Below are 21,436 nucleotides of genomic sequence, written 5' to 3'. Positions count from 1 at the left end.
TGTGCAATTTTGAAGTATAGCCAAGTATCCAAATCATTTTCAATGAGGATTCTTACAAATATGTTAGATACCATACTGAAGACATCATATACATATATTGCTCTCTGTTTATCACATACAAGAGTTCAGAGGCAAAACTTCCCCTAGGTGTAATAGTAGTACATTGCTATTCAGAGTGCATAGATACAATTTTGAAACATTTAAATAAATTAGACAAGTATACAACGAATTACACATTAACCTTATTGTTCTTGCTTTAATTGGTTTATCCTTGTCAGTGTTAAAAGGGGGGCAATGGCAAATATTAGGACTATTCCACTTGCTAGAAGAGGAGATCTATAAGAAATCAATTACAAATGCATCAATATGTGCTGACCACAGCCATCTGTACTATGTAGCATTAACACAATATACAAGTGATTACAACATACAACCTTACATGCAGTCAAGTAAGGCACAATCTTATATTGCAATGTAATTTTACAAAAAAGAAGCCCCAATGAAACTTGCACAGGGGACGGCCATTGACCAAGCCTGTTGCTGGAGAGCCGCAATCCTGCTGGTTTTACAGGTCTCTCTAAATCACCATCACTGGATACCCTGAACACAGGGAGAATTTGCCTAATTAATGACCCACAATTGGCTCAATTAAGCAGTCAATGATCTGGATCAAACAAAAACCCCTGTACTAGCAGACAGATGTTGTCTGTATTTATCTTGGAAGTAACGGCATGCTTTTTTCAACTGTTTTACAAAGAAAATAGGCTAATAATGCATAATATAGGGGAAAATGTACTAGCTACAGAAACCTTTTTTTTTTTTTTTTTTTTTTTATTAAATACAAATGTGGCTGTATCAAAAATAAATTTACACTATCCACACAGTAAATCAATTATGCATCCTAGAGACTGCTTATTTTGTTTTAAAACTCACTATTTTTTTTAATGCCAGTAATTACACTAACAGAAAACCAAGGTGGAACAAAACCCTGGAATATCTGCGGTTTTCAATGAACCCACTTTAACCTCCAGCAAAATGTACTTTGATGGGATGGGCAACAGCAGGCTAATTTCCCCACTGTCAGGTGGATTATTTTAATGTGCCTTGCCTCCCAAATATGAACCCGAGTGAAGACCAGCAACCAAAACATGTTGGCAATAAATAACCACAGAGAATCATGCGAAGATACAACAGGACACTAAAAGAACAAGAAAGAAATGAAACCCTGAAAAAGTCAAATCTTAATTGAGGAACAAGAAAAGAAAACAAAGCAAAAGAACAGCACAACTAAAGTCTCGATGTAGACATTGCTCAATTTAACAAAAGTCCTAAAGCAGTCAACAATAGGCTCTCATGTCACGTACTATACAGTAATGTCACGAACATAACAAAGTGCTATTGTCAGCTGTAGTATAAACGAGGCGGTCGTTGTCAGGATATCATCACAACTATGCAATCTTTCTTACGGTTCAGGAACTGGCATTGGCTATCGATCAACTTTAAAAGATGTGGCCTACTTCATATGAACTTCCTTTTCATATCACTCCTGGGGTGATAAGAGCATCATGAATCATTCAACTGAAGCATCCTGTAACTGGCGTCCTGCATTACTGTATGCATTTCAAAACTGCAAGGGCAACCTAGGGAGCTTCTCCAATGTGACCATGCATGCAGACCTCGCCACACATTTCAGTCAGGTTCTCCACATGCCAAATAAGATCAGGGCTATAACTCTAGAGGATGAGTTTGTACAACTGCACTCAGACTATCTAGAGAGAAAACTCTTAAGTTCAGCCACTGGAATATTTTAACCTGCACTTTTTAAACTCTATGGAAGCTATGCTAAAGGATGCAATACAACAGGAAAGGAAAATAGATGTTATACATGGAAGTCATTTTTTGTAAAGATATCTTCTAGCAAGTGTACACATTTCAAACAGTCTAATTGTTGTTTCATTTCAGAGACTAAGCATCTAAAGTGGGCACTGTTGCATCAATATGTTCAACACATATTATATAATATATATTTTAACAACACAGTGCAGGGACTTTCTATTATTAATTGCACAGAACAACAGTGTTTATGTCTATTTATGTGAGCCAGGATGTTTCCCCGTGAAGTGTGCATTGTGATACAGACCAATTAAAACTTCTCAGTTTAAAGCTGTGAGGGGGTGATCACCAAATCAGAGGCACTGACTGCATAATCCGGTAATTAAAAAGTGAAAACTGTTGCTTATATTCATGTAGCCTACAAGGAAAGAAAAATAAATTATGAAATTGGCATTTCCTTCTCTTTCTATGTAATCCTCTATTCCCATGTCTTGCCTATCCGCAATGGTAGAAGCAAATCCTCATAATCTCATCAAGAAGCCTTTCATAATACTGTAAAGCCAAACCTAAATTACCTGTAAATAGGAATGTATGCAAAAAGAAAACAAATTATATGCAGCAGCTATGCAAGGAACTTTATACACTTGTATACAGGAACGGCGTTCCCCGAAAAAAGGTAGCCTATTAGTGATCCAGAAAAAGTCTAGGAGGACCAGCAAGGTATGTTGGTAGAAATGAATGATTCAGTACAACAGCAGTGTAATGAGGAATAAACAGTCACCATTGCAGTCCATACTTTTGTGACAGACGGCTTCATAGTCATTGCAGAAAAGTACTTTCACTTTTTATAAATTGGCATGTGGAGTCCATGGAGACCAACCATTATGCATTTTCCATGCATATTGTGTGCTATTGAGAAATTGACCATTACAATTACACATGCTTTACAACTTGAGAGAGAAATAAAAAGGCTTAATTTAAAAACATTAGGTAATAATTAACCTTTAAATCATTAGATAATGTGTACCATGCAATTTCTACCTATTACATTTTCTAATTAGACCTAACTGATAATTATAATAGATAGGCTACATTGTTTATAAATTATTATGAACACTATGGTAGAGAAGGAGTACAAAATTCTCAAATTATATGGAATGGGAATAATTATGTTGTGTTTAAGTATTGAAAACCCCACTCCTCTCCTACAGGATGCTCCAGAATACTATTGCCACTATTTGGATACCAAGAGTACCACTATTGAACATTTGGGATTCTCTTACTGTTAATCTGTTCATTACAGGTTTTTCATAAACTCAGTCAGCCACAACATTTCATAATGTATGTGCTATGTCTCTCATGTCAAATCTACCATTAACTGTACAGCTAATATGGAAGAACTATTTTAATAATGCAGTTTTACAACACTGGGATTTTGTTTTGCAGTTGTTGTTGTTGTTATCAGTGATCCCAAGGTTGTATTCAATTGCATTTATAAATGCCTAAAGACATGCTAAAGCAATACAGGAAAAATACATAACACCTACACAGTTCAGCTACTTTCAGTGGCACTTGTATCTGTTCTGTTTTGTAGAAGCCTATTATATTCCTCAGCATACAAATGCTTTCAATAATACTCACACAATATGCTTGGATTGTTCTGAGGCTTACTGAACTGTAACTTCAAGAATATAAATTAATAAAACATTAATACAAAATAAAAAATGACATAAAGCGAGACCAACTTAGCCTACATCACCACATGGATCCTGGACTGTCGGATTCTAGCAAGACTGATGTTGTTTAACTCCTGGGGGGCTTAGAGAGTTAAGTGGACTACAATAAAACAGAAGATTGGATGCTTTTACTCTGGATAAATCATGACATAGTTAATAATAGGATACTAGCAGGGTATCTAATCACAAAAATATAGGTCAGAGTCGACCATCTGAGTGTACTCTGCACTTAATGTTGTCAGTTTCCATACCATCCTTTGTAATTGGTTGTGCCCATATAGTTCTCCCCTCCCGAAGACATTTTCAATAGCAGACAAAACAGAAAAAGACATCAAACCAAATGTAACCACAAAGAAAACACAACAGCCTGACAGACGCTTCAGTTGCGCAAGTCATGTTCGTGGAGCGCATATTTCCGCAGATCTGCGCGGCTCCACCAATGGGAGCGGTGGAAAACTGCAGACCTGTGCAGAACGTCGCAAATCTGCGCTACAATTGACTCGTACAGTTGGGTATAAAATAAATACGGCTGCACCAAAAAACAATGAAAGGTTCAGCTGCGTTAACATTTCCAATGCACAAATATTGTAGAATTGGATCAAAACAAAATGTAACATCATAATATAACCGAGTTTTAATAGCTTATATGGCGATTCGTTTAAAGTCATATAAACCCACAACATATGAATACATGTTCTATTGCTTGCTAGAACTGGCAAAGGGGTACACAAGGCAGGGCTTTACCCATTCGTTTAAAGTTGCAAAGGTGTAAACAATACCAGGAAAACACAATCTCTCAAATGTGCACTTCATTTCAATTGAACGCGACAGGTACAGATCATCGTCATCATAAGACTGAGACAATGTCAAGCCTACATAAATGCATCTTGAGTTGTGCAGATCCTCAGTGCAAAAAGTTGCACAGGCAGTACTCTGGAAAATGGCTAAATCAAATTCCCAAGATGGTAAATTTACGACTGTGATTTTATATTGGTATCTAACTGTTACGCTGAGTAATACATGTAATGCTGAGGTTTCTAGCTACATAACTTAGTAGTTTCGGCGATCTTCCACTCATAACGACGTATAGCTAATGCAACTAGCTACGAAAACAGAAAATATGTCTTGGGTCGCTTTATTAAGGATGCATTGCACGGACATATCTATAGTGGGCAGATTTCTAAAGGTTTGCATGGCCCTGCGGGAGTGTAGCTTGTTAATACACGGATACGCTTTGCTTTCCGCAATAATACCTGCTTACCTTGTCTCCGATGCTGCTGGTGTGGGGTAAATCCGGACTGGGTGTGAGAGCTGTGTCCTCGGATGAGAGAGGGTGGCTGATATCGTAAATGGATTTCTGCCCCGATGATGGTAACGATTTAGGGGTGCCAGCACTCATGGTGCAAGCGACGGGGCAACCGGGGTCAGATTTGCAGCAAATGTCTATAAGCGCCTTGCCCGGTGGTGGTGGGAGTTTTGGTAATTATCCCAGTGCTGTGCGAGAAACTAACCCTGCCTCGGAGGGGCTGTCAGCTGACTCGCAGTGCGCAGATGCGGAAGTACAGCGGTGGTGGACAGGAAGCACGACTGATATATGTGTCCCATGTGTGAGCGGGTCACAGTCATTACCGGCCGCAGGGGGCGCTTGAGGCCGCTTTTCTGCTTATCTGCGCCGTCATTCTTTACACCTTTTTTTACACCCAACAACACGCATGCATGTCAGTATTACAATTACAATACTGCAGTCGAAACCACAGAACACCAAAAGTTTAAAGAGAAAAAGTTATCTAACTTAGCCTACATTTTCACACATTCATTATTAGCTATGCTTTATTCAACCCAAAAGGATAATGCTCACGAATTCGGGATTGATATGAAGAAGTGTAACTGCAACACATAAGTTGAAAGCTAATATCTTTGAAGTCAAATGCAAACTAGCTAGCTAAAAATACAGTGTAGATAGCCTGTGAACAACAACAATAACGACCTCAAATATTTGTATTTGTTTTCTTTATTTGTACCATTACCTAAACGTACAAATTTGGCTTGGAATAGTACACTATCATGTCTGAGCGTTTTTGGTAATGCATAATAAAAAATAAATTATGAACTGCATTAGTATATTACTAAAAGTAAATCCATTAATACAAATAGTTGTTTTAGAAAGATGCGCATATTTACGTTATTATACGGTAACGGCAGAGCACCTTCCTGCCTTTAACCGTGTTACGTCATCAGAGAGCGTCCACAGAACGAGCAAGAACCGCTGAAAAGGTGGGTTGATTTACCGTCTGTAGTTTCATATGTATTTTTTTTACATGAATGTATGTGTTTTTCAAGATTTAACTCCTCACACGATATGGGTCAGAATAGAGTCAGTTAAACTGAAACTGTCAAACTAGCCATATCATAGGAAACATATAATAATAATAATAATAATTAAGGTGATAACAATAATTAAGCATTTGGTTTAATATCCTAGGCTGTACAGCATTACATATTCCGTTTGTTTTGTATGCTAGTTTAATTAGCAGCCTATTATCAAATGAAAACTAGTTGCAGTCTGAATTAATGGCTTTGTATACACAGAGGCACAGATAAGCTTTACCCATCACAACATGTACCCATGAGTAAAATAAATTAATCTAGCTATGGTTAGCAATGATCCATTCATTATTTAACTTGTTTAAAAACAGTTATCTAATCAGTTTGTGGCCATTTGTCATTATCCTGGATTGGAACTGAACAAAATGTATAAATTGAAGATTAAAGAAAGGGCAGTAGATCTTTTAGTTCATAGCTTTGCACACATAAAGTTTAATTTTGAGTAACTCTCGTCCTTCAGATTTTCAAGTCATACTATGAGTATTTATTTGTACTATTTAATTCTGTTTTCATGCTTACCAAAGAGTGGCAATGTTTCCCTCATTATCCGATATGAGAAGTAATCAGTCCCCATTGTGACCCTTTAGATGCAGTATTTTAGGACAGCAGGTGAAAATTAGCTTCTCATTCTCATTCTTCTTATTCACAGGCTTCTGCTTTTGACTTTTTACAAATGGCATCAAATCCACCCGGACAGGGTAAGAAACCACAAATTAAGTGCATGTTAAGGACAGAGTATTATTATTTGAACATACTTTAATTAATTATCTCCCTGTTTTTTATATGCACACACACAGTTTAAAATTTTGTCTTTCATTAATTGTAGCTGTTTAAGGCTTTTTGTCATCAAGACTTAAAGGTGTTGTATTTTCTAGACCTGTTTAATTGGGGAACACATAAGACTTCATTCCTCATAGTGCATAGTCTGGGTAAGTCAAAGACACCAGTCCTCCTGTGTTGGCATGAGATGTTGCTAGAGCTGCCTCAAGAACTTGTCCCATAGCCTCCAGGTGTCCAGTTACATAAATAATCCTTGCAATTGATTAGCTGTAACAATTTGATGACAAGAAATATTAAGTTATTTTCATCAATTATGCGACATATTCCATCATCCATCAATTTGTGGCTCAAAAATTGATTACGCCCATGTGCGGTTCTTTAGACAATCGTTTGAAATTAGACAATACCTGTCAGTCTAATATGAAATATGCTAATGGTTTCATGCCATGACATTTTGCTTCTCTTGGCAATTAATACCATTGGAGAATTAAGTAAAATTAGTATAATAGGGCACCTGACAAAGACAAAATGAAATGACAGTAAAGTACAGTTGATTAACTACTCCTTAGGCTCTAAATTAATGAAGGGTGATGTTTCTGAAGTCCCTGTCTGTGTGTTTCAGGTGGGAAGTGTATTGCATATGTAACACTCTTGTTGTGACATTAGCCATCAAAAGGAAATTATTGACAAGTAGCCTAGATTTATCTTGGTAACATAGACTAGAGCACAAAGAGCAAATACCCTAAACATAACATTTGTTTAGTTTGCATAAACGATATTGCTGCTGACTGTCTCATGAGGCTAGAGAATGGCAGTGCAATACAGAAGTGCTGTACTATTGCCGCAGATGTGGGAATGCAGGTATATGAACATTTATTTCAACACCTGTAGTTCTCTTAGGGCTGGTTTCACAGACCCAAATTAGCTCTAGTTATTGACTACCCAATGTTATTTTAGGTAGAGTAGTCCAAGACTTATCAAGCTAATCAAGGTCCAGTCACTAGAGTTCTATCCTAGTATTCCATTGTTGGAAATATCATATTTCAAATTCAGTCATTTTACAAATTAGTTTTCAAGCAGTATACGTTAAGTGTCAATTATATCACCACAAAGTAAAGACTTTAAATTGTATACACATGGGAGTTTGTTAATATGTGTGCTCAACAGTATGATCAGTGCATAGTTTAAATCCTTACCATAGAGCTTATTTAAATCTGATAGCAAAACAAAACCTTTTTGTAAAATTAAACAAGGTAGTGAAGAAGACATTTATCTGGTCTAATCTAGGTTATTTCTTTAAATATTGTAGTTTACTTGTGTCTCTGAAAAGGTTGTGATCTCATAGTAACATACATTAACAGAGGCTGGAGTTGACAAATTGTTCAACTTTACTCAGTGTGTAGACCTACATTGTAATGGGTTTAGAATGACGAAAGCATTTCTATTTGTTTAGCCAGTCGTGCTTGTCCTTATGTTATCACAAACATTTTAAAATAGCAAAACTGAGTATTGTGTTTTTGTAGAAGTGCTGTACAATATATTTAATGAAGGTTAACCTTCACATTAACCTTGAGGCCTGCTTTTAATAATAATAAAATATGTATTCAGGGCCCTAAAAACAGAACAGTGATAACTGTTGATCACTGGTGCTTTTTACTCATCTTTCTAATTAAACAGAATAATAGCTGCACCCACCTTCAGTAATGCAACACAGCTCAATAAATAGATGTGCATTAGTCTCAGCTGCCAGGTCACCAGTACTGTCCACCATGTGTGTTATACAAGTAAAGACCATGTAAGAATAATAGCAGAGACGTCACCAGTTCATAAAATACATGCACAATCTGTTGTTTCAAATACAAAACAACTCCTTCCTCAGGCATTTCTCCATATTGTATAGTGTCATCAGCTGCCCAAAGTTTTACCAGCACAGTATGAACCAGAGTATGTTTTCATTGAATAAAAATGTATCAGTTTCAAATTGGTTCTATTTTATGTCATCGTTTAGTTTTTGATGTATAAGTTGGTATTTGCAAAATCATGCAAACTGCAGTTGTGCTGTGCAGTACCGTCCATTGCCTTACTCCAGGCATCTGCATCTTTAGGCTACATGTTTAGTGGGGGTTTGAAGACATAATATAACCTTTAAATAAAGTAAAGAGACATCACAAGCCACTAATGGTATATAGGAAATAGGAAAGACAGGAAATCTTCATGCCCCTTAAAAAAGCATTAGCCTTTAAGAGGAGGTACTTACCATTTATATTCTCAAGATAATAAAAGAAACCTGTATTAAAACATGTGCATCTACAAAAAAACATCCTACAAAACCACCATCCATTAGGATATTTAGGGGGCTTTTTAGAAATAGGTTGTTGGTGTTATGCAGTCATAGCTATTCTTAGTGACCTAACCCTTACAAACCCCTTATAACATTGTATGTGGTACTCAGGAAAAAAAAAAAAAAAGTTATTTCCATGTACTCTTCAGTGGCACTCAAATGTTTTCTGGATGTGAATAATACATGCCTAATGGTTTACTTTTACATGTTGTGTCACTATATTATATTGTCCATTGTTCTTTTAATCTGTGAAGTGCTCTATGGCAACCTTGTGAAGGTTCCCTACCAAATCAAATTGATAATGAATAATATAAGAAGAAAAACCTATGCAGTTAGGTGGAGACCACATTCACAGTCGTTCTGACCTTCAGCACCAAGAATGTCCAATTAAAAGGCATTAATGTTGAATGAAAAGAGTGGCTGTAATTGAAAACCATGAGGTTGGTTTTGTAGATTAAGAATTGTGTTGGGTCTTGTGTGCATGTGTGTGAAGCACCCGAGTGTTTTGACCTACCTTTTAAGTATGGTAAGAGGGAACATAATGGAGCCAATATGTAATATTTGCCATAGTTTCAACATCTTGACATCTTGAGTGAAGGCAGTATGAATCATTTCAGGTATTCTTCTCATTCAATTATGCTTTAAAAGCATTATGTAAACAGCCCTAACAGCTAAGAAAGTTGAAGAATATCCTCTTTGAAACTCATCAAGAACAAAAGCTTTTATAAAGTAGCCTACATATTTAAAGATCACATGACGACCCAAAACAAAAAATGACATGTCTTTACGTTTTTGTTTTGTCAGTTTTCATCCCTGTGCATTGTACTGAATTTTCTTGCATCCTGAGTAGTAGCTCTTCAGTTATTATAAAGGGTGGATGTCAGTTATGAAAATGCACCCTGTTCATTCTGTTAATTGTGCAGGTGTAGTGTAGCCTCAGAATGGAGCGTATGGACTCCAGAGAACAGTTGATGTCAAAGTACTTTATTAGAACCGTTATCAAATCAGTTTTTGTACAGGGGATTGACAAGAGTTCTGCTCACATTAGATTATTGCCACATTAAACACTATAAACTCTGTAATATGAGACATCCACCTTGCCTCTCGAGTAATACAGAAAAGGTTGTATTTTAACCAGTCTGCTATTTTTGTTGGTGGGGATTTAATGCTGTAGTTCCTGTAGTGGCACCTGACTATGTTTTTAATTTAATAAACAATACACCAGGTACTAATTAGTTTCTCACACATTTAAGAATGACCTCATTGTAACATTGCAGTCTACAAATATCTATTATTTTAATTCATATTTTTACCTTTTATGACTTTAGGTTTTCAGAATAAGAACAGAGTTGCTATTCTTGCAGAGCTGGACAAGGAAAAGAGAAGACTGATACAGAACCAGTCAATGAATAACCCTGGAGCCAGGTATTGAGAGTGTCTTTCAAATCCTGTTTTCATGTTTTGCACAATGTATATATATTAAATATAATAGTGAGAATGGCAAGTACTGCATTAAAGCTATAGCACAGCAAGGGGGCTGAGAGCTTTTTCTCGTGTTATACGTAAGTGTGATTCCTGGTATTGGGTTGTGGTTTACTAAGCAGCTTCAATTTTCATGCATGCTGTATTCATTGCCCTTTAAGTGGGGCAATACATACATACATGCATGCATAAATACATGCATACATAGACAGTGGACCCCGCATAACAAAGTCATCGGATAACACATTTTCTCAGAACGAATTGCCTCCCATAGGCTCCCATTGACTTGCACTTCTAATTTCTTTTATATAGTTTAAAATGAAAAGTATTCAGTCAATAGCAAACCAAAAAAGTTTTTTGGCATACAATATACATTCTAATTTGTTTACTTTAGTCAAGATAATACTATTTCATATAAACACTGTTTTATTGATCTCAGTATTCCTCTGTCGAGACCTGCCCTGACCAAGGATTTCAGAGACCATGCTGAGCAGCAGCACATTGCAGCCCAGCAGAAAGCTGCTCTACAGGTGAGTCCGCTCCTGAGAGCCACAGATCTCCTCAGCCAAAGATATTTATATCAGTCTGTGTGTCATTCCTGTAACAAACACAGCACCATCTTAGATTTTAGTGGACTGCCTAACCTTAGGTCCTATCATATATACATTCTCAGTCACTGTTTTGTATTCAGAATGCACAATGCTGTTTATTATATTGACATGACCTGTCATAGGCACTAAAACACATTCATTGAATCATGGTATCTAAGTTAACTGCTATAGAGGTTTTCAGTCTGTTTATTTTGTATTGTGAGATTCTGGATACTAGCAGAGCCTGATGTTTCTTTGTCCTGCTTCTGCATGTCTTTTTCAGCACGCACACGCTCACTCGTCGGGCTTCTTCATAACCCAGGATTCTTCCTTTGGAAACCTCATCCTTCCTGTCCTCCCTCGACTAGACCCAGAATAACACCACATGAACAATTCACTGCACAAGGACATATAGTGGAGCTGTGAACTGAAGAGGACTATATTCCTGAATATATTTTGAACTTTTTTTTTAAGCCTTTTTTGTTGCTTTGTATATATGAGTATTTTAGGAGTTTCAAAACAAATGTTTCTCACCCTCTGCTTATGACACTATCTTCTGTAAATGGCAATTGTTTGGGATTTTCACTGAAACTGCCAGATGTGTCAACAATATACATTCAACTGTGGATTAGCTTTTCAGTTGTGATTTCTATTTAATTTTTTTATTTGAATCAATATCCCTGTATTTATGTTTGTTTAGTTGATGTTTTATTTTTGGTTGATCATTTTTTAAATAAAATTAATTTGCATAATCTGTATATATGTATTTTTGTTTACATCTCTGCCATTACTTGGAAAAACTAAAAATGTAAGTACAATCTGTAAATTAAGATGTCTGTATCAGATGGAGTGTTTTGGGTTAAGGCTTTTAATATAGAGCAATCCATCAGTCTAGTTAGAAATCACACCACTGCCTAGTGGTTTAAGTAATCAGGAGTTAACCCTGTCTTCAGAGACAGGTAGATGCTGAGAGCTTCATTACCAGACTGTGTTGTTCACAATAGAACCTCACCTTTTACTATAAAGGGCACCATCTAATAAGTAGATATCATAGGTTTGAAACACCTACACATCCATGCTGCATTAAAACTGGCATTGCCTAACATGGCAGAACATGGCGTTGATGCTTTTGAATGTGGTGTTGTCTCACCAACATGACAATTTATTATAATAACCTCAAATTAGCCTGATTTCCCCTGTAATTAATTTAGTATAAAGGAGGGAGTTTGCCCAAAGAACAAATCAGCACCAGATAGCCCTGGTTCACCATGACAATCTGTTTGAAGCTTTCTACCATAACATTTCTCTGGACAAGGGCGTCTGCTAATAAATAAATAAATAAAATAATAATAATAATAATAATAATAATAATAATAATAATAAAAGTGGTGAAACAATTTACCTGCCCCTTGTTCCCAACAGTAAATGTGCTCTTTATTTTTCATCCCCTTTTGTAGTTTTTAAACATGGAACCAAGCATGACTTTCCCAGTCTCAAATTACAGACCACTTTTCTTAATCTCAGTCCAATATATGAAACAATTAGTTCAGCCTCAATTCCCCTCTGAGCTTTAAACTCTTAAGGGCTAACAATCCTTTTTTAATGATTTTGGTTTTATGGGGTGACATTAGTCTTGTTTTCAATCCCATTGTTTTCTCATTTACATTGTGGTCTTTATGGCTGTGAGCTGTAAATAAAGTACAATTGTGTAACTGTAGAACTCATCTATAAATAAATTCCCAATCTGAGCAAAGCATTAATGTTATAGTAATTATATACCATTGTCTGTATGCTTCGGTTTGGAGTTTATTGACTACTGTTTATCCTTTATAAAACCACTACTTAGAATATGTAGGAGGAAGGTCAGCACACTTATTTAAATACTGTACATTTGAGGACAGTAGGTTCACCACACAAGCACTCCCATGGTGGCTCGGTCAGTGTTAAAATGGAGCCATTTAATACATGAAAGCAATCCAGGAGCATCCAATTCAATGGCTTCATTTTTAAAGGTATCATTTCAAAGGTATTGAATGGGACAGAAAGTTGCTGCAGTTGCTGTAGAACTAGGATGGTCAATTGTGACAGTTGTGTAGCTATGGAGAGTGTATAATTGGTCTAAGTAACACAAAGAAAATAAGGTGTGTTGTTGCATCAATGCGTGCTACACCAGGTTTTGCAGATCCATGATGCAAACCCTTCATACAGTAAATGTATCTTCCATTACAACTCACTTGCTCCATTCTATTTTTACCAACAGGTCTGTATCCCATTCACTGAGCTCAGCCAATCACAATGCCAGGAACTGCTGTATAAGTACCTTTACTCAGAGACAGAGACAGTGACTGAAGAGAACACAAAGAGAGAAAAACACCAGATGTGGTTGAAAGATGAAAACTTTCTTAGCAGTGACTGTACTACTTCTCTTTTCTGCTGCAGTAGGTAAGTCTATCTATTTTGCCATTCCTTTGTTTCTTGTTGTCCAGTCCTACGCTCAATTGTTACATTTTAAATTGTTTAAAAAAGGCTGGTTTATACTGACAGTGATGCTATCATCAAGTATCCTTGTGCTGAATCTTAAGAATTAACTAACAACTCAAAGTGCCAAACCAAAAACAAACATGTATATACTTTAAAACTACCCAAACTATCCAGGTTATAAATGAACAAATAAAAACATATAAATAATACACAGTAATACATTTAGTCTTTATTAAATATCTAAATATCTTTAATAGCCTTTGCAGTTTGGATCTGCATTTTTCAAACTCTACAACCACCAGTTCCTTTCTGTAAATTAGATCTCAGACAAGTCTAGTTTACACTTCCTAAAGTCTGATGTTATCTGTTGTATCTGTTCAGCAGCTTTGTCCAACAAAGTTTTTCAAAGGATGCTTTATCGTTCAATGGTTCCTTTCCAAGACATGTCTGGATGAAATTCTGGGATCAATTAGCTACTAATAACTAAATCTTCTAAGCAGGACCAAATGGCCTCTTCTTGATGTAGCCTTTGTTATTTCCCTATGTTCTCACAAGGAGGAAGTATTTTCATTAACATAAAATTGCTTTTTAACATGCATAGGCTCGCTTGACTCTCAAAGTGAAAGTCAACAGGGACACAAAAAAAGACTGAATTCATCTTGAGTAAAAATACACTTTAATTAGATGTCTCCTAAGCAGGTTGACTTCTCCCTTCCATTATTATGCAGAAAGTACAGTGATTATTGAAACATGCCTTTTGAAAAAGAAATGTGCTTTAAAAACCAGAACTGACTTTGAGGAAAGTGAAAGTAATCATGTTTTACCATTGTAATGATATTGATTTGAAGTTGTTTTTAGATTTTTACCACGGGCTCTTGCCACAGAACATGATGTAGTTTTTTATAGATGTATACACTTGAAATAGTTTTTCAATGTTTTAGATATCCAATTAACTTTCTGAGAGAATTGACAGCTCAGGCTTTGTGTCCTCTCAATATAAAAATATTTTCCACACACCACAGGTTTATTACTATAGCTCTGATGTGGCCACTAGTCCAATGGATAGGATGTGTGTAATGTTGTGTATCTGTAGTAGATTGTATTTTAGTGTTTGAAAAGTTGCTTTGGATAATCTTACTTCTTTGTTTTTACTGTTGTTTAGATCCAGCTGACAGTCTCAAGCATGATATGAAATCAAGGATAAGGAAAGGTAATTTTTACTTTGTGTACATCACTCTGTCATACAGATATTAGTGAACACATTTTCTATATATGCACATTTTTAAATCTTAATTCAAATTCAGCAACTCCTAGTGCTGAAATGTAGCAGTGTCTTAAAAATCTTGAAGACTGTAAAACCTGGGATTTAGAAATGTATTTAAAAATGTGTACATTTATTATATCAGGAGTGTGCCAGCCTAGCCTTAGAGGAAAACAGTGTCTTTGAGTGTTGTCATTCCACTGGAGTTCACAGCTACCAAGGTCAAATCATGATCGGCTTAATATGACCAGTTAAACACAATTTTCTCACTTCTTAATGTCTGTGATGTAAAGGACCAATACAATCTGCAATATTGCGACAGTCTGGGGTATTGCATACCCCTGTCTTATATCAATGAACAATTGTTACAATTATGTTTATCATCGTAAACTTTCCCGAAGACCTTTCTGCAGGAATACTGCAATACTAGGAAATGCATTGCTTAAAGAGCTAAACAATTGTTTACAATTGCAGTGAATTGTATAGATCCACTTGAAATGAATGACTGGTAAATAAGAAAAGGTGTTTATTTGGGAGCAAAGGGGAGGGGTGTGTGTGTTGTAAAGCTACTGGAAAACTGTTTCGTCTCTTTCTCGTTTGATTGTTTTAGCATTTTTTTCAAAGAAATCAATGCCGGTGACAATCAATGAGGACAACAAATACAGTAAGTAAAGAGTTTGTTTTGTTGTTTTTGTTTTTAAAGTGAAGACATTGTCATACATTATGAATGTGTGGGTAATATATTGCCATAAAGGATGTAGAATCTGTTGGGAATAAAACCTTGAACTGCTGTTGACATTTTCTAAAGGTTATGTGTCACATTACTGACATCCAGGCATCATTTGCTAAAGTTAACAGCGCAGACTGCAAAATGGTGCTTGTTAATCAAGCTGAGACCTTGGTATGGGATAGAATACTAAATAGAAAGCAAGGCATTATATTCTGTGGCAAAACTTTTATTTTAATTTTCTTGGAAATGTTATGGTTATGGTCCACATAGAAAACTATTCTGCCTCTCTGCATACTCTATTTATGTTGGAGAAGGGGTGAGGGCAGTTTTAATACATTGAAAAAACAGAAATGAAATGTAACCTTCACTAAGCAGTAACACACTCTTCTGTTGTATTTAACTCAGTCTTAAAATAACATCAGAAGATTAAAAAATGAACTGGAGACAAAATATTCTGTGTAAAGGTCGGGCAATATTTTAATTAAAAAGTAAGAATTCGTCAGTGTTCAGATAATGGAATTAGATAATAATGCTTCAGGAATCACATATATGTTATTGTAGTGTGTCTGGCCTACATAAACTAAAAAGTTCCAGATGTATCTAGCTTTTCAAAAAGTGTATTTTTCACAACTTTTGGAAAGGGTGCCTTGTATTTGTTGACGTTCTGGGTTGTTGAAGCTGTGTGTGTATTCCACCAGACTGCGTGGTTGAGAAGTGTTTCCCTGATCTGACACAATGTAATGCAAATCCAAGAGTCACAGTTAGACACCGCCTCTCAGGTAAACCGTCCCATGAGGAGATCTCCTTACAGAGAAGTCGAATACACACACACACCCAGACACAGAACATACAAATTGAGAAACTGAGAGTGTGATGTGCTTTCATTTTTGTAAATTGTCATTTAAAGCAAGTAACATTTAATTAAGATACAATGATTTATTGTCATAAAGAAAAAGTGTTGAAAGAGCTGATTTATGTAACAGATATACCAATATATTTCTCTGATACTTCCTAGGCTATTTTGTTTGTTTTAATCTTAATAAGTAATACAAACTTTCAAATGTTCTTTTGTTAAACATATTCAGAACATACTTAAATCAAATAAGTTTCAAGTTAAGGATGGTTTTCACTGTACCCACACTTTACTTTGACTTCTGTTGTGTTTTATTTGAATAGATTGTCCAATATGTTTTAGATAATTTGTAACTACAGCCCTTGATTCATGGTTGCAGCAAATCCTTAAGTGGTGATTAAATGGTTATTCTTGAGTTTGCATGTGAATTAAGTATCCTCTTTCTAAATGATAGTGCTGTACACTTTCTGAACAATGTACTCGTGGAATCTCTTGGTTCCAAAACTGCCAGGACACTATGAGACCGGAAAGGATTTTAAAGTTGTCCTCAAACTGAAATCCATTAAAAAAATGTAATTAAATAAGATTAAAAAATGTGAAGTTGAATATCAGTGCACGTCAAACACGTAATTCTGATCATCTGTTCACTATTCCTGCCATAGATGAAACCAAGTGAATGGGAGATTAATCGCACATAAGCTTTTATTATTAATTAAAAGAAGATAAATAGTGAATTTAACATTTTAGCAACTGGGGAAAATAAATAAATATTACAAATGATAATTTAACAATGCAAATATATGTTACTAACCTGTATTCACTATTAGTGTAGGCTGTGCAGCGTAATGAATATCACTAGTCAAATTAGCAAAGGTCTAATGCTTATTTTAAATGTTAATATCTTTCCCTTTAAAGGCAATTTTCAAATCCTGTCCTTTATCAAGGTGTCCCCTAAGGTCCACTTCAGTAAACTTCACATGTAAAGGTTTTAAGGTGTAATATTTATTACTTTCTCAACTGGGGTGTTTATCAAAAAATACCTTTTTTGTTTGTTTCAGATGGAGAGCAGAGGGAGGTGTTCCAAATCCTCTGTGTAATTGAATTTGCTGTCTGTGCAACCAACTGTTTTAACAGAGTCCTACACAATGTTAGTCTTGCTTGACCTTTGTTTTCAATAAAATAAAACTGAAATAATTCAGTATTTCAATTAAGAAATCACACACACACACACACACACACACATACATACACACACATATATATAAGCACCCTAAGCAATTGTCTCATGGTACAGAAGTAGATATATTTTCACTGTATCTGACCTACAGGTATACATATCTCTCCTGAAATGCTCATTTTCTCTGTATTCATACATGTGTCATTAACCACAAACACAAGTGTGTGATCCTGAGACCAAAAGCACAGTCAAAACCGGTATACACCTTATTGCATGAGGTCTGCTACTTACTGGTTGTTCTTTTATTGGTACTGGAAGTATTGGACTGTGAAGGTCTAAACAAGTTCCAGAAGAACTCCCTTTCCTGTTCTCCTTAACCGCATAGTGGTCATTAAAAAATTATGTATCAATTAAAATAACCAGATTTCTCTTGAAAAACGATCTATCCCCATTAACAGGTGTCTTATTATTTGAATACTTAGTTTGACAGAAATGTTCCATTAGACACACATTAAAACATAAACTTAATGACATGGGTTATTCGCATATAAAAAAACATGACACAGCTGTTCCAAATGATGAGGTAATTGTGAACCCAACTAAGTAATTACCTGCAGTGGGTTTTAATGTTTGAACATGGCACCATCTTTTGTAAAGGAAAGGGTCCCTCTGGTGGTTTTCAGTGGGAGGGCAGATAATAATGTCGCAGTGTTTACTATTCCCAAACCTGCAAAATCTGAACTACTGTAAGAAGAAACTGGGTCTTTCCAGATTAAAGTAACAGAACAAATGGTAATTTTAGCATATATCAATGAATGAATAATAATATAAATGATAACACTCAAGTTTCTTACCACAGTAAAGAGGTTTTCATCCTGGCAGGTATGCTTATTTGTTTTATTGGTTTTTGATTCTGTCAAACACCAATCTGTCGAACAGGAAAGATTGTAAAGTGTGTTATTGGTTAGAGCAGAGGGTAAGGGGAGTATTATGAATGCACAACATGTCATGGACAAGCAAGGGAGTATTTCAAAATTGAAGCCGTTAAATACACATCAATTTCAGCAGATGTCCCATATGATTTAATATAATAGTGAATACTAAACCCCCAGTACTAAGAATAATGCCCCATTCCCAGTTTATAGCTTTATTGGATAAACCCAAGATCAATTTATATTCAATAGCCATTTATATTCAATAGCCATTTTTTCTCATTGTGTCATAGAGCTAAATCTTTACATTGAATCTCCCACGGCGTGTTTATTTATTAGAGCACTGCATGTATAAATGTGTGCCAGGCCAAAATACTATATTTTATTGGCACTAGCTGTACTGGTAAAAATAAATTAACCCTGTCAGTGTCTTTGGCAATGAGTGGGATGTGTCCATTTTTAAATTGTGAGCGTTGTAAGTTACAAATAGACATGTACTAATAAATAAATCGGTAAAATAAATACACACAAACATAAGAAGAAACACCATAGCACCTAGATCTCAACTTTCTTTTATTATTTTTAGTATTTTAACCTTTATATATCTCTTTCTAATATGATTACCATAATAATGGTATTTAGCATTATTACACATATTCTTTCTTTTTTAATCTTTAAGAACATTTGTGATTCCATTATGGTTTATTGCTTTTTTCATCTGTAATACAAACATCTCTTACAAAATATAACATTTTCATCTTTTTCCTTAAATAAAGAAAACGACACTTTGATTTGTGCCCTTGTGAGTACATTCAGAAATTGCATATTCCAAAGATTCAAGTTATCGTGAGAGTTGCAATGTGAATTGCAAAAGGCAGATGGCTGCTCAGTCTGAACTTACTGTCTCTGTTTAAACAATACACTCACCACAAAACATTAAAATGATGTGGAATTAATTGTGCAGTTCTGCTTAACATTTCCAATTAAAATGGAATTACACTCTGATTCAGTTACAATATGAATAGAATACACTGATTTTGATCACCATTTTAACTTTTTCTGAGATGGTGCAATAATTTATTAAGAATGATTATTAAGTCAACATGACCCAATTAAAAAGCATCAGGCAATGATTAGAGATTAGAGCTCAGAGGAAGGAGGGATAAACTACAGTTCTATCTACTCATGCTATTGTCAGTGTGGGATATAGGTATTTTATCTTACCATCTTTATAACAAAAATAACTGCATCAAAAGTCACACTTCTTGAGAATTAGTATTCACCATTCGAAGGCCTACAGAGGTGCAGGTTTTCTAACTGAAGGAGTCCTGTCACATTCACAGAACTCCTGGTGCAGATTGCAAAACTGTGATTGACGGCATCTGTTCAGTGTGGATGAGCTGCTTCAGAAAGTCACAGTGATGCGTGAAGCCTGACAGCCTTTTTGAATTTCAAATACAGCCAGGGATGGTCATGAATAGGTTGGAGACAGCAGTAAAAGCAGCAGATTAATAATAATGAAATAAATAAATGGCTTGAATATAAAATTACAAGAAATCAAGAATGATACACAGGTGTGATTGCATGTGAAGGACTTACAAAGACTTTCAAATCGGAATCAATTTTTGATATGAAAAATGTTGAAGAACTTTGAAAATAGGGTTAAGATGCTTGCTTTTTTAAATGAAATGAAATCTTTAGTGAAATAATACAAATCAAGTAACAGTTCAAAAAATCCCAAACTATACATCTAAGTAAGAATGGACAACTTATAACTTCTTTTAACCCCCAGCACTACAGTGTTTTGCAGTCTATTAACATGCTCTAGTTTAATCTTACTAGGTTTACAGCTAGTCTTAAAACCAATATGCTTTGTATTTAATCCCAATACTTCCAGGTCCAGCTGGATGTTGTCTTGGTCACAATTGGTTCAAGTTCATTAATTTCCTGGAAGTCTGGGTGAAGGAGACAAAAGTGTAGTTGTCGCAGTGTTCCAGAAGCACCTTTTTGGCCAGTTTTGGCACAACCCCCCTGAGAGATCGCAGGCCCATGCGCTGTTCCTCGAACCACACTTCATTCGGAGCACTTGCCTCCTTCCGGGGAGCCAAATAGAAGGGCGAGCATGGGTCAGAAAGAATGGGGGGCCGATTGGTGTACATGTACTTGTACAGCAAGCAGTAGGGGCAGCGCTTGGGTCCGCAGGAGTGTTCGTGGTAGACCTGGCCGTAGCAGGCAGGGCTGGTGCTGCACAGACGCCTCTCCCGCTTGACACTGTCCGTGCGGGCAAAGAAGGGCCGGTTCTCTGTATCCCTGAGCAGTTCGATGTCCCCGTACATCAGGTCGGCGTGCTCCTGCAGGGTCCGCATGTTGAAGTACTGGCTGTTGTACTTCACCACAGTGGACAGCAAGGCCACTGGGCCTGTATCTCCCAGGCAGCCTGAACGCCACATCTCTTCCTCATCATTGAGGGAGAAGTAGACAATGCTCCTGGCACGGGCACCAGACAGACCCGCCTTGCCCAGCAGCCGCAGCTTTTCCTTCAGCTTTTGGGAGGAGGAGCTGAAAGCAGCACCAGTGACGGAGAAGCCCACTCCGGCGTTTTTCAACACACGGTCCAGACCACGTCGGATGGCGTGCAAGGAGGTGGCAAGAAAATCTGAGCCGTCTGTCTTTTTCACACTTACATAGAACTCCTCCAGCAGCTTGTTCAGTATAGGGGCCGGGATCTGCAGAGGACACAGGGGGGATGGGGAGAAAGGTTGGATGCAATACAGTTCCTCAACAATTAACATTTTTTCACATAGGGATTGTTGCTGATATTTGCCATCAAAATATATTTAAGCTTTCAAATGTGT

The 21,436-nt window shown here is 36.3% G+C and overlaps 3 protein-coding genes across 4 annotated transcripts in view; 1 reads left to right on the top strand and 2 right to left on the bottom strand.

The window, feature by feature from the left end:
- The window catches only part of snx30 (sorting nexin family member 30), a 29,196-nt gene extending 24,085 nt beyond the window's left edge, over positions 1 to 5,111 (bottom strand). The window contains exon 1 of the mRNA XM_066711041.1: positions 4,831 to 5,111. Coding sequence (XP_066567138.1) covers positions 4,831 to 4,968 — 138 coding nt within the window. The 5' untranslated portion in view covers positions 4,969 to 5,111. The remainder of the gene's footprint in view (positions 1 to 4,830) is intronic.
- Positions 5,112 to 5,768: 657 nt separating this feature from the next.
- inip (ints3 and nabp interacting protein) lies at positions 5,769 to 11,905 on the top strand. 2 transcript variants are annotated; one of them, XM_066711039.1, is made up of 5 exons: positions 5,769 to 5,843; positions 6,604 to 6,652; positions 10,404 to 10,500; positions 11,012 to 11,087; positions 11,431 to 11,905. In XM_066711039.1, the coding sequence occupies exons 2-5, from the start codon at positions 6,628 to 6,630 to the stop codon at positions 11,524 to 11,526; spliced, it is 294 nt and encodes a 97-aa protein (XP_066567136.1). In that variant the 5' UTR covers positions 5,769 to 5,843; positions 6,604 to 6,627; the 3' UTR covers positions 11,527 to 11,905. The 2 variants fall into 2 exon arrangements, with proteins under 2 accessions (XP_066567136.1, XP_066567135.1); XM_066711038.1 differs by having other exon boundaries at positions 5,771 to 5,843; positions 10,997 to 11,087.
- A 7,251-nt stretch (positions 11,906 to 19,156) lies between these two features.
- kiaa1958 (KIAA1958 ortholog) overlaps positions 19,157 to 21,436 on the bottom strand; it is a 40,761-nt gene continuing 38,481 nt past the window's right edge. Inside the window, exon 5 of the mRNA XM_066711037.1 lies at positions 19,157 to 21,307. Coding sequence (XP_066567134.1) covers positions 20,501 to 21,307 — 807 coding nt within the window. The 3' untranslated portion in view covers positions 19,157 to 20,500. The remainder of the gene's footprint in view (positions 21,308 to 21,436) is intronic.

This window comes from Amia ocellicauda, chromosome 8 (assembly GCF_036373705.1).
Source record: "Amia ocellicauda isolate fAmiCal2 chromosome 8, fAmiCal2.hap1, whole genome shotgun sequence".
NCBI lineage: Eukaryota > Metazoa > Chordata > Actinopteri > Amiiformes > Amiidae > Amia > Amia ocellicauda.
Note: the sequence above shows the minus strand (reverse complement) of the source record. Positions and strands in the feature narration are given on the sequence as shown.

Excerpts from the sequence above, each read along its gene's own strand:
- inip (XM_066711038.1), top strand. The coding sequence starts at position 6,628 with ATGGCATCAAATCCACCCGGACAGG. Across the intron at positions 10,501-10,996 it reads ATGAATAACCCTGGAGCCAG|TATTCCTCTGTCGAGACCTG; the intron begins GTATTGAGAGTG and ends TATTGATCTCAG. Across the intron at positions 11,088-11,430 it reads AGCAGAAAGCTGCTCTACAG|CACGCACACGCTCACTCGTC; the intron begins GTGAGTCCGCTC and ends TGTCTTTTTCAG.